Source organism: Tyto alba, unplaced genomic scaffold (genome assembly GCF_018691265.1).
Source record: "Tyto alba isolate M040663 unplaced genomic scaffold, T.alba_DEE_v4.0 Super-Scaffold_23, whole genome shotgun sequence".
Taxonomy (NCBI): domain Eukaryota; kingdom Metazoa; phylum Chordata; class Aves; order Strigiformes; family Tytonidae; genus Tyto; species Tyto alba.
Window position 1 is genome coordinate 8,006,943 of NW_024881297.1, and position 12,656 is coordinate 8,019,598.

Consider the following 12,656-nt stretch of genomic DNA (forward strand, 5'->3'; position numbering starts at 1 on the left):
TTTAAAAGAAGAAAAAGAAAGCTCAGAGGTGGAGTGAATTAAAGAAACAGTGAGGAATGTGAACATGTACTTTCTAAAGTAAAGGTAACTGGTATACAGTACAATCCATTAGCTGAATATTGGGAGAAATTTAAACTGTTGAGAGAGTTGAACTAAGCTGATATTTTCTTATTTTTTATTTTTTCTTCAGTTTTAAAGTAAGCACACCAGTTGTGTGGATTTAACTGTCAACTGGAATGGCTGTATGTGCACAGAAAGGTGCAGTAGGCCCACCTAGCTTCTCAGCTCAATAAAGTGTATTTTGCTGCCAGATTGGTTAGTGGGGTCATGTTGTAGCATGTTTTTGGGTACAGATATGGTGCTTAGCTGCATTTTTTTCTGCTAGTATCTAGTGTTTATAACTTAAATGATATAGATTCTGTTACCTTTGTAACTGTTTTGAGACAAAGAATATTTCTCCAGACACTGTCTCCCTTCTTTAGAGTGTCCACTTGTTCTGTAAGGTATGTAAACCTTCAAAATTAAAGGTGATGGGGGTAGAGGAAGGCTAGGTGATGATTTTGTTTATACACAGCTGTTTTTCACTTCTTCAGATGAGGACAGAATTCATAGCTCATGGATCCTGATTTTGACAATCGATAAAAGTAGTAACAAATCTGTTTGTCACGCTTCATTTCAAAATGCAAACAGTTCCCAGATTTCACCTGGGGGTCTTTCCTCATACAGATCGTGAATGTTTGATATTAATGTGAGTGCTGCTGGGTACTCTTAAATAAGAACAAAAACCCCAAAACGAAAAAACCACACACACAAACAAAAAAAACCCACTCTAATTCCCAAAACACCCACCTTTTTAAAGCAAGAGGAAAGGTTGTTCTGTTTAAAAAAACCCAACTATAATGGGGGTAGGAAAAAAAAAAACAAACCACCACCTGAAAAGTGTTTGCAACACTTCCTCTTTGTTTTTCAGCTCATGAGAAGAAATGCATCAGTAGAGGAGAGGCTTTGCTTCCAACCACACAGTCCAAACTTTCACGAGTTAGCAGTGGGTTTGGCCTCTCTAAACTAACTGGTTCCAGGAGAAACCGTAAGGAGAGTGGGCTCAATAAACACAATCTCTCCACACAGGTAATTTCTATCAATTAATAACGTGCAGTCTACAATTCAGCAGTGTATGTATGTTCAGGGTTTGTCATAAATATCTCAATGTTAGGAATCCTTCAGAGTGTGAAGGGATATCTGGTACTTGTTTTTTTTTCCCCTTTCTGAATAGCCAGACTGGACGTTTTGCTTCTGTGTATCTTAGTAGGTGCATCTAATCCAGTAGGTACCTCTGCATATCTGTAACATTAAGCCAAGAGTTAAACTGTTTGTTGTTGGTGGGACTGCTTAGCTGCTTCTGGTTACATATACGCTTTACTGCTTTGCTAGTCCACATCTTAAATTCAGTTTGCAATACTGCTCTGAAATGGAAGCTGTGCGATGAATGCTTGTCCTTTTTTTATCCTGCCCATGAGATTATGTGGGTTAGGAAGATCCCTATATGAGCGTGTATGTATCATAACTAAACAAATTCTGCTTTGCATTGCTTTTGTTGTACTACAGAGAAGAGTTCAGTAAAACAATATGTGGTGGTAGAACTGGACATTTGCTTTACAAATCTACTTGCTTAAAAAAAAAATAGTATTTTTTTTAAAAGTTAGATTGGAGTAGCACAGCAGTGGTGCTCTCAGTAGGACAGTACCCAGGGGAGCATTGCAAAGAGTTAATATAAAGTATTTGATGCACTGAAAACAAATGAAAGGGAGGGGTTTGAAAGTTTTGCAGGATTGAGTTCTTACTGTATTGAGCACTTGAAACATTGGGGACGTGTTGGGTCAAGGGGGCCAGGTGTATTCCTGCCACAAGGAAATGTATAACCCCTGTTGAGTTAATCAGGAGCTTGTATCCTGTGAAAAAAATACATTTCCAATTCTATTTCTGATCTGAAAATTGTTCAGTGGCTTTGATAAAGTAAAGAATTCTCAGGACTGTCAGTCATTTTCCTGGTGAGCAGGCATACACATTAAAATGAAAAGGAACTCACAAACTGAGCTGGCAGGAACCATTGCTGGCTATATCAGTAGAGGGAGCAAGAAGTGAAAACAGGTATATTATGGTACAGGGTGAGGTGTCTTGAGGATTTCCAACAAACTAGGGAGCATCTATAAAATATTACATAAAAGGAAATAGGGAAAAGTAGTAATATTTGTGAGTGACAATCTTTGGATGTTTGGGAATGTTCTGAACTGTCAGTTATGTGTTTGGAAGATTTTCCAAATGTTTGCCGGTTTCTTTTAAAGGATATTTTTATACATTTATTTGCTGCCTTTTTTTTTAAAAAAAAAAAAAAAAAAAGAGAAAACACCAAACAAAACAAAAGCTTAAATACTGTTGCATGCAGTAGTATGAAATTCATCATCTAAGTAATATTTTCTTAAGAAACTATCCTTTATGAGCAAGTTTAGCAAGGTGATGTATTCATAGGCTTTTCACTCAAACAGAATCTTCGTTTGTGTCATTCTGTCTGTCCTCTTACCTTTGTATTAGGAAATTTCCCAGTGGATGTTTACTCACATTGCAGTGGTTCGGGACCTGGTTGATATGCAGTATAAGGAATATCAGGAGGTATGGTTCAAAGGATTCATTACCTGACACTGGTATTTTAACCTGTTAGGTTAGACTGATCCCGTTTCTCTGTATGAGGCTTGTAATATATTCGGTTGTCATTGGTAAAATGCTTGAATGTTTAGATACAGTTGTTATTCTCAAGGGTTTTTTTTAAATGCAATCAAATAAACAAATGAGGAAACTAATTTTAATCTGGTTGTAGATGAAAACTCTTGTAGCAGTATTACATTTTAAATCTTAATTTTTTTTCAAGAAGCTTAAGTGGTCTTTCCTTAGAAGTGTAAAAAAAAAAAAAAAAAAAAAAAGAGAGTTTGGAAATATGCTAGAATATGCTTTCTTTCTAAAACATTGTACAAAAACATAAGATAAGATGTGGAGAGGCATTGTGTACAAACACTGTGTTTATAGTAATGCAAAAATATTTTATGATACCTTTCCCAAATCATGCAGTGATGGGAAGTGGCTGCTCTATGACTTCCAGAATGAAATCATTGCACCCTGTAGTTTTTTCCAAACATCCCCAAAGGCCTTTGGTTCAAACTTGTTGCTGAACTGCATGCTATAAATCTCAAGAAGTCAGCTTCTGAGAGAAACAAGTCATTGAAAGCAATTAGTTAAAAAAACAAAACCACCAAACTTTGCTTCATTTAATCTCTCTCTCCAGTGTAAATACAGTCAGGGAAGGCCTCCAAAATAGTTTTTGTTTTCATTCTTAAAATCCTTTTTCAAAACCAATGGATTCATGTTACATTTCTATCATATTTGCCATTTAGAAATACATTCAATTAACGATACAAACCAAAAGAAGAGCTTTTACCTTATTTTTTTTCCTGTTTTGTAGAAAAGATTACAATATGATCCCTGCTTTTATACTGACTGACACTGGAAATCTCATTAAGGCATAGTAGAAAATGCTACTAGAATTATGAATTATTACATGTTTCTCTGAAACATAGTGAAAATGTCTCTGCTCACATGAGATAAGCTTAAAAGCATCACTCCTGATGCATATACAAATGTTTTTGTATTCAGCGTCAGCAGAATGCATTAAAATATGTGACAGAAGAGTGGTCTCAAATTGAATACGAGTTACTACGAGAGCGAGGTCTGTGGGGTCCCCCCATTGGCTCCCATCTTGACAAGTGGATGTTGGAGATGACTGAGGGTCCCTGCAGAATGAGGAAAAAGATGGTGCGAAATGACATGTTTTATATCCAGTATCCCTACATGCCTGAAGCTGAGCAAGAAACAAACTTGTTGGTAAGTGTTCAAGACTGCGATGAGTGATATTATGCCCTGTTGTAAAATTCCTATTTTTTTTAATAAGTTTTTCTTAAGAAACGTATTTTACTCTGTTGCTATTACTTGATATATTGTTTGTATGTCTGAAATGGTTGGTAAGGTCCAGTTGTTCATCATAGTATATTTAGGGAAGGGACTGAATCACTCAACTCAAAACTAAGTGAACTTGAATACTAGCAATCGTGACATAAGATGAGGTGTGCTTGCATCAGCTAAGTGATCATGACAGTGAACAGCAGAGGCATCTTCACAAGCCTCCAGAGGCTGAGAAGTACCAGAACTGGGAGGTTTTAGTCTGAGTTCTTGGCCTTATGCTAGATAACATGGTAAGCAGGGATCTGGGGGGGGGAAAAAAAAAAAAAAAAATAAAACAAACTAGAAAACAAAACAAGCAGGCGATGGGCCTTGGTTTGGTTCCATTTGTGAAATGTACTTTCATCTAGTCAACAAATATGAATGTGGGCTGTATAGCAGAAATGCACATGGCCTTTGAAAGCTTGGCAGTTAGTTCCTGTTAATTTTAGAACACTGTTTCTAAGAAATCTTTGTTGTTTCTTTTTAGGCATGCATGTATGCATGCAGGGTTTTTTTCCTTGAATTAAGCATAAGTGTCAAAGGACTTTAAAACAAGGAAACAAAAAATAGAATTCAACCCTTTTTGAACCATTAGGTATATTTGTCTGCTTGTAGTCTGACACACAATAGCTGTAGTGACAGTCTAATTCACGTGAAGTGGAGAACATGCCATCATACATTCTTCTTAAGTGTTCTTTCTCTGATGCTTATATAATTGATGCCCTGTTTTCAGTCTGACATCTCAAGTAGACTTCCTGAGACATCTGATGATACGATTCCTCAAAAGGTAAAGAAACAAGTACGCTGACTGAAAGAATGTAAAATAAATACAACTTTTTTTCCTCCTGCATGTTAGGCAATCTTAACAAGGCTTCTACGTTTGGCTTTCAACTTGCTCTTTCAGTAAATATTTCCAGGCCTAAAGGGTTTTTTTCGGTAATCACGTTAGAAGATGTTACTGTGCTTTCCTCAGCCTTCACCTAATAAAACTTTCTGTAGACCTTACCTTCTTTGCTGCACACTAACAGGCTGTGTTGGGCTGTGTTATCACTGTTCTCACTGTGTGAAGTGTTGTGGCTTTGGGATCTGAACTAATGGTCAGTGGAACATGTTTAGTAATGGGCAACACGATCACTTGGAAGCACTTACTGGAATAATAAGTGTTTCTGTCTAAAAGAGGATCTGGTGAGCAGTTTTTCTCCTTTTTGACTGTAATGAGCAATAACTGGCCTACTTTTGTTAGAACCCGGATTCATTTTGTCTTAGCTGATTTCTCATTTTTACTATTAATGAAATATACACATTTGTTTAAAATACATGAATCCTGCCTTGAAAGTAGCAGCTTGTTTGGAAGTGGCTGCTCTGCAAGCATTCCAGGATTGTGCTACTTCTCTGTTAATTACATTTTCAGTCTTGCCCATCACTAAGTACAATGTGTAACGTGTGTTCACTGATTTTGAATTACATTCATCAATAAACTAATAGATATAAATGAAAGTAATTCTATTATACGGAATATCTAATAGTTACTGTTTTCCTTTCTTTGTGTTAGCAATGCTAGTTAGGATTTCTCTTTGTAGGCCATATAAATGTTGTTTCCGCAACAGTTTTAAGCATCATTTAAGTGACACTTTTGTGTGATAAGGAGCAAAGACTTTGTTGAACATAAGTGAGCAAATTAGATCGCAGTGTCTTAAATGTTTTATTTTTGGGGCAGCCAATTTAATCTGAAACAGTAAATCTCTGTGTTGCTCATTGAATCCATCATCCTAAGCATCCACTTTGTAGTAAAGCTAGTTTATTTTATGGGTCATTTAGTTTCTCACTATACTATCATACAGATGAACCAAAAAAAAAAAAAAATCACTTTTTATGTATTTTGAGTTATTACTACAAAAGTGGACAAGGGAAAATCTTGACTGAAATGTTAGTGATATTCTACATAATGTAAAGCATTGAATTGAATTTATAATAATAATCATCATATTTTGCAATTATCCCAACCTAATTTCAAAATTAATGGGAAATAATGCTACAAAACAAAACAAAAAAATACTTGTGATGGAGAACTGAATGTGTTCACAAAGCTTTCTAGAGTTTGATGGTGGAGTTAAACAGTAGTGGGGAAGGAAAATTTCAACTGCAGTATGAAATCAGTGGGTTTTCATCCATCCATGTCCATCAGTGCCTTTCAATTTCAGAAGGGCTCTTGGCTCTTTTATCCTCACCTGTATCTCCTGTGATCATTCTGACTTATTTATTCTCCTCATTTAGTTCATTCTTCTATTTTGAATGTTACCTTATTAATCAAATAAGGAACATAAGAATTAGCCTGAGGTGGGGGATAGGTGGAGAAATAAAAAAAAAAAAAAGCAAAATCAAAAGAAAACCCCAAAAGCCCCCTCAACAAAATCAACCCCAAACAAGCCAAAACCCCCTAAACAAACAAACAAAACACCACACCACCACCATAATGAATTGTGTCATGATCTGTTGTCATCACCCAGAGGTATGAATGGAGCTCGAAGAGTTACTTTGGTTAAATGGGTACTCTTGTACCCATCTCCTGCCCATAAACCATCAGAATCTTTACTTAAAAAATAAACAACTGAATTAGTGAAGAATTTCTGAGTGTGAAAGCCAATGCGTAACTGCTTTTATTTCAGCAATTTTTTATTCAAACTGTTGCCTAGTAAAAAAGTCATCTGGTTAATGAATAAGCTACACATGTTGTAGGGAGTTATGAAAGATGATAAAATGATCATCTGATCGATCAATCTTAGGCACAAGTATCCCAGCCTTTTGTGACAGTTCATGACATAGTGGGCACACTTCTTATTGCCCATGTTGTAGGTTTATCTGCCGGCACTTCTGCAACTCCACTGTTACTTGAGTGGCTGAATAGCTCCCTTGCAAATTAGCTGACAGATTAGATCTACAGAAGAGTCTCTGTTTCTGTATGTGTTGGCGTATGACTGAGCACATACAAAACACTTGATGGGCATGCACTGTGGTGCACAGTATTCCTGAAACACGTTCACTGAAGTGAGTGAGGAGTTGACTGACCAAGCAATTTCTTCAATTATTTCTAAGAAACCTGCTCGTTACCGAAGAGCTATAAGTTATGACAGTAAGGAGTACTACATGCGCCTGGCTTCTGGAAACCCTGCAGTCTTTCAGGATGCTATAGAAGAGAATACGGTGGGTGAAACAACTCAGCAGGAGCCAGAACACGGGGAGGACACTATTGCAAGAGTCAAAGGTTAGATCATTTGTTCTGTCCTGAACGGTTTTCTTTAAATGTATCTGCCTTTGTATCTTCCCATACATTCACATTAAGATAAGGATAAGGACCATGTAGGGCTCGTTTTTCGGTCTTAGCATTACATCACGCATTTCAAAGTTCAATACGTTTCGCAGAGTGAATTTTTTGTGTGTCAGGTTTTTATTTATCCATCTCTCTTCTTTTCCAGGCCTGGTGAAGCCTCCGCTGAAACGATCTCGCTCTGCTCCTGATGGAGGAGATGATGAGAACCAGGACCAGTCACAGGATCAAATTGTTGAGGGCAGCTCAATTGATGAAGATGAGAAGACTGACAATACAACTTTGCTTCGACTTCTTGAAGAAGGAGAGAAGGTATTGTGTACTTCAGATACACCAAGCACTTACTGTATTGGAATTTCTGCATTATGTGTCACAAACATGAATAAATGTCCTGAGTACCTTTCCTGATCTGCAGCTGAACTTGCGTAATATTTTGTAAGTTTCTTCCTTGAAACCAAATGTGTCCTCTGGTTCAGGGAGATCCTGAGCTGAAAACCCTGTACTGGAAGCATTCTTTCGTTTTTCTTCTGCCTGATAGGAAAAAAGGAACCTGTCCTGAAATGAAAGCTATGAGCTATCCCATGCTTGGATTATTATCCTGTCGGCTTAATGAGTCCAGAGGAAAAATGCATGTTGAAAATATAAATACTGAACTTGACAGACTGTCTGTACTTAATGATTCCTTTAATTGAATGAAAAACATTGATAACTAGTATTTTATCCCCAAGAACAGTGTTGGATGACCGTTCTGCGTATTTGGTATTTCAGACTTTGTCTGAAGTATACCACTAAATATATTTGTGATCATAGTTGAGTGGACTGCATGTTCTAAAATATGCTCAAGAAGCATGGAATGAGTAGATAAGTTGGTAAATACACGAATCTATGTCATACAGAGGAGGCTTTATTTAACTCCCTTCCCAATTGCTCATCGCAGGCATTAGGCATATCTCTCTCATTAAGGAGGAAAATAGAAAATTTTTTTTTTATCTGCAAAGTGATAAAGCAGTGTCTGGCACTTGTTCTAACAAAGCAATGGTCTGAGCCTGAGCTTGTTAGCCTACTTTTGCCAAGTGTCTGCTTTTCATTACAGATTCAGCATATGTACCGCTGTGCTCGGGTTCAGGGCCTCGACACCAGCGAAGGGCTGCTTCTCTTTGGGAAAGAGCACTTCTATGTCATTGACGGATTTACCATGACAGCCACCAGAGAAATCCGGGATATTGAGACACTGCCTCCGAAGTGAGTAGATTAATAGGGAGTTTCTTCAATCTTTAATAGCTGAACAAGAAGTATTTAATGAGATTTTTTTAAGGGGACGACTCCAAAATAATGTCAAATTCAGGAAGACTTCAGGAACAGTTTCCTCCATGCTCACAAATTGCTCAATGTAGTATGGCGTCTTGTGAAAATTAGCTGTTTCTAAAACTGGTCTCTCGTATTAATTAAGAGAATAATTCTTTTATTTTATCTTCTTTTTGATCACTTCTCTCTCACCTGTTTACACTCACTTGCAGGATGCATGAGCCAATCATACCTAGGGGAGCAAGGCAAGGTCCAAGTCAACTCAAAAGAACATGTAGCATTTTTGCATATGAAGATATCAAGGAAGTACATAAAAGGAGATACCTTTTGCAGGTAACTCGGACTCCGTATTTGGATTGAGGAGCCAACTTTGGAATTATTTGACGATGTTGTCAATTTTAAAAAGTAAAATAAATACATAACTGATCAATATTTGGAAAGTGAAGCTATTCACTGTGTTGAAATTGAAGTGCTTAAGTTGGGCATCCTTGTTTGAACCTTTGGTTTACCATTGTTTAGTTTATTGGGTATATTAGTGAATGTTACTGTTCCAAAATAAAACATCTGGCCTCAATAAGCAAAGTCTGCTTCACCATAATTTGGTGTCAAATGGTGTACAGTATGACTCAACTGGTCTGCGCCTGACCTCCAGAGGTGATGAGCAAATGTCTCAGTGTTGACATGGGTTTGTCCTCTTTGTTTTCAGCCAATTGCAATTGAAGTTTTCTCAGGAGACGGACGGAACTATCTTCTAGCTTTCCAAAAAGGGGTTAGAAACAAAGTTTATCAAAGGTATTGTAAAATAAGTTAGAACATTTAATCTGTATATTTGCCAATATTCGTGTTGAGCCACATTTGAGCCTACAGTGACCTAACAACCAGAAGCAGATTGCAAGAGTGATGGGTGTTAGGCAGCGGGTAACCTGATAGCACTTGGTGCTGTGTGACAGAACAGCTAGGAGGCGTGAATGCCTGCGTGTGAAATTCGCTGTGTGCGCTCAGTGAGAAAAGGGCCGTTCCAATTTTGTTGAAGATGTTACGTAGCTGCTCAAAATAAAGTCTGTAACTGTACTAAATGCTCTCTGTTTCTAAGGAGAAGGCATACCGAGGACAGAAACACTAATCTTAATCTCCTTTTAACTGCTGATGCAGGTTTTTGGCGGTGGTGCCATCTCTGACTGACAGTTCGGAGTCAGTGTCTGGACAGAGACCAAACACCAGTGTAGAGCAGGGGTAGGTGATGCTGTTCCTCACAAGCTCTGTAGCTCATCAGTTTCAAATAAATGATGCTTGCATTAAGGTCAGGCTTCACTGGAGAGTACTGCAACCTCAATTTAAAATTGGGCATTACCAAAATAAATAACTAGTGATGTTGTGCTCCAGTTATTTTAAATGTGTGAATATCATTGGCAGCATTGGTATATCTTCTTCTGAATTAATATATGCTATCAGGATTAATGTTATCAATACACAGATAGGTTCTGAAAGGAATTGGAGTGCCAAAGCCATTAGATATGTCCAAGTTGTTAAAGATATTATCTTAATCGGCAGCCTGTTAGATACATTTTTACTTGCACTGAATTGCGTAATTAATGTTCATAATTTTAACGGTATGTGTTTAGAAATAAAAAAAGACATTGATAAAGCAAAAAGGAACAAAGCCTTGTTTTTCTAATTGTTACAGTTTATAAGTTTTAATCTTAAAACGTTGGGCTGTCTTGTGAAGATCTTACTGCTAAGTCAGAAAATGTGCTTCCTTTTTCCCCTTAGGTCTGGCTTGCTTAGCACTTTAGTGGGAGAAAAATCTGTTACTCAAAGGTGGGAAGTAAGTATGAAAATTTGTTTGGTTTTTTTTTTTTTTATTTATTAAATTCCACATTTTGTAGTGATACATAAATAATCAGTGCACAAAAGTTTCATCCTCTTGTTCGAACAGATGGATTATACTACTATAGAAGGTATATGTCAGCATTTTAGTTGGCAATATTTCACGGTACCATCATCAAATAGGAAGTAGTTCTACTGTTGAAAATGCCAAGGGGAGGGACTGTAGTAAAGGTAGAGTGAGCATCGTAATGTTGAAGTAAGATTTGTGTGTTTGGGGAGAGCTGAACACTTTTGACAGTCTGTCAGTGTAGACATTGGATTGTTGTAAAGTGAACGCTTTACAGTGCTATTATCTGTCTTCCTTAAGAGAGGAGAAATCAGTAACTTCCAGTACCTGATGCACTTAAACACTCTGGCGGGCAGATCCTATAATGACCTCATGCAGTACCCTGTCTTTCCCTGGATCCTCGCAGACTATGATTCAGAGGTAAGTAAAATGTCTTGTCAGTCTTGTCAGTAATCTTTTATGTTTTGGAGGTTTTGCAAATACTACAGCTGGCTTGTACTGCTTTGGTAAAACTGAGGCTTCTTCACCAGTTGTTTGATTTCATCAATTTTGTAATGTTTCTCCCACTTATCAGTGGGTAAGATATTAGAGATTCTTGGCTGTCCCATGCAGGCAGGTCCTTGCCTGCGCTGATTTTACAGATGTTATTGGGCTGCGCACAAGTGAGGGCCCGGATATGTAGCTTGTTCTAAGGCAGTTGCCTCTCTGTTGCAGTAGTTCCTGTGAGTCTTTACATTAGCTTTCTGCTGATTAGTTTGAAGGACATTATGCCCACAGAGAAAGCATGCATGTCTGGAAGACTTTGGTAGGGGCTACTATGAAATCTGGACCCACAGTGAAGAATTTGCTTTTGAAAAAAATGAAACATCCTATTAATGCTTTTGTGGGCAGCCGTTGCTACCAGCCAGACCATAACATTAAATATTGTCAGGGTGCATGTCGAGTGTTCAAGAACAGAATTAAGGGGAATTGGGGAACAGGATGAGGGGAGCAGGGCAAAAATTATCCAGAGCCCAGATGTGACTTAAAATAAAAAACACTGACTCTCTTAGATCAGACTGAAGGACTGTTTTAAGCATATCCAACATTGCACCTGCTGTGTGTGTAGAAAACAAAGTTGACAGCCTTGGGAGGTATGTGGTGTTAAGTATGGTAATTAACAGTGTTGAAAGGGTTTGTTTGTTTGTTTGTTTTTTTAATAAAATTGGTGTCTGTGTTACTTTTAAAGGAATTGGATCTTACAAATCCCAAGACATTCAGAAACCTAGCCAAGCCCATGGGAGCTCAAACAGAAGACAGGTTAGCTCAGTACAAGAAGCGATACAAAGATTGGGAAGATCCCAATGGTACGTAATGATGTATCCCTAAGGAAAAATCATTTTCTTAGCTTAAAAAAAAAAAAAATCAGAATGAGATGCAATTAAGCTACATATTCTTGATTTTTAGCGCTTCCTTATATATTGAAAATAAAACTTGTGTGTTTGGCAAGGCAGCTATTACGTGATACGTTTCTTCTTGTGTGCTTTTATTGAAAACACAACCCTGTTTAACTACTGTGGTGCTGTTGTGTATCAAACAACAGCAGGTGGCAAAGACATTCATTACTAGAAACGAATCAGTATGTTCGAAGTGTATTTATGCAGAGTTTTTGCCAGGGAATTAACAAAGTAAAGGCTGTACAAAATCTGTAGCCAGCAATTCTGAGTTGTATTTCTGACCAAGCCTTTAATTCCACAGTAAGCAATAAGACTAAAGGTAAAAAAACCTAAACTGTTCCTTCAGCAGAAATCACCATAGCTGTGCTGCAATGTTTCAATTAGTTAAAATACAAGAATTACTAACCATTCACTATTGCTCTGCAGAGGCCCATTGAATTAGGGCTACTGGACTGCAGCCAAAACTCAAGTGGTGGCTGTGACAAAATATAGAGCTTTCAGATTCTTGAGAATGAGAATTACAAATTCCAGGTTTAAATGTGTACAGGATCACAGAGTAATTAAAGTGCAGCAGTAATTAATTTTTTATTTTTTTTTTTAGTTAGTACTGATTCCATCACCTTACTGCTTTATTTGTTCTATGTTTATG

At 37.4% G+C, this 12,656-nt stretch overlaps 1 protein-coding gene across 7 annotated transcripts in view; it reads left to right on the forward strand.

The window, feature by feature from the left end:
- Nucleotides 1-12,656, forward strand: part of WDFY3 (WD repeat and FYVE domain containing 3) — a 181,458-nt gene that overhangs the window by 148,273 nt on the left and 20,529 nt on the right. For 6 of the 7 annotated variants that reach the window (XM_042796404.1, XM_042796408.1, XM_042796410.1 and 3 more), the window contains 13 exons: nt 971-1,128; nt 2,590-2,667; nt 3,703-3,930; nt 4,781-4,834; nt 7,141-7,309; nt 7,521-7,684; nt 8,466-8,614; nt 8,890-9,010; nt 9,384-9,469; nt 9,830-9,910; nt 10,448-10,502; nt 10,872-10,991; nt 11,800-11,917. In XM_042796404.1, coding sequence (XP_042652338.1) covers nt 971-1,128; nt 2,590-2,667; nt 3,703-3,930; nt 4,781-4,834; nt 7,141-7,309; nt 7,521-7,684; nt 8,466-8,614; nt 8,890-9,010; nt 9,384-9,469; nt 9,830-9,910; nt 10,448-10,502; nt 10,872-10,991; nt 11,800-11,917 — 1,581 coding nt within the window. The remainder of the gene's footprint in view (nt 1-970; nt 1,129-2,589; nt 2,668-3,702; nt 3,931-4,780; nt 4,835-7,140; nt 7,310-7,520; nt 7,685-8,465; nt 8,615-8,889; nt 9,011-9,383; nt 9,470-9,829; nt 9,911-10,447; nt 10,503-10,871; nt 10,992-11,799; nt 11,918-12,656) is intronic. The other variant, XM_042796409.1, reaches the window with a different exon arrangement.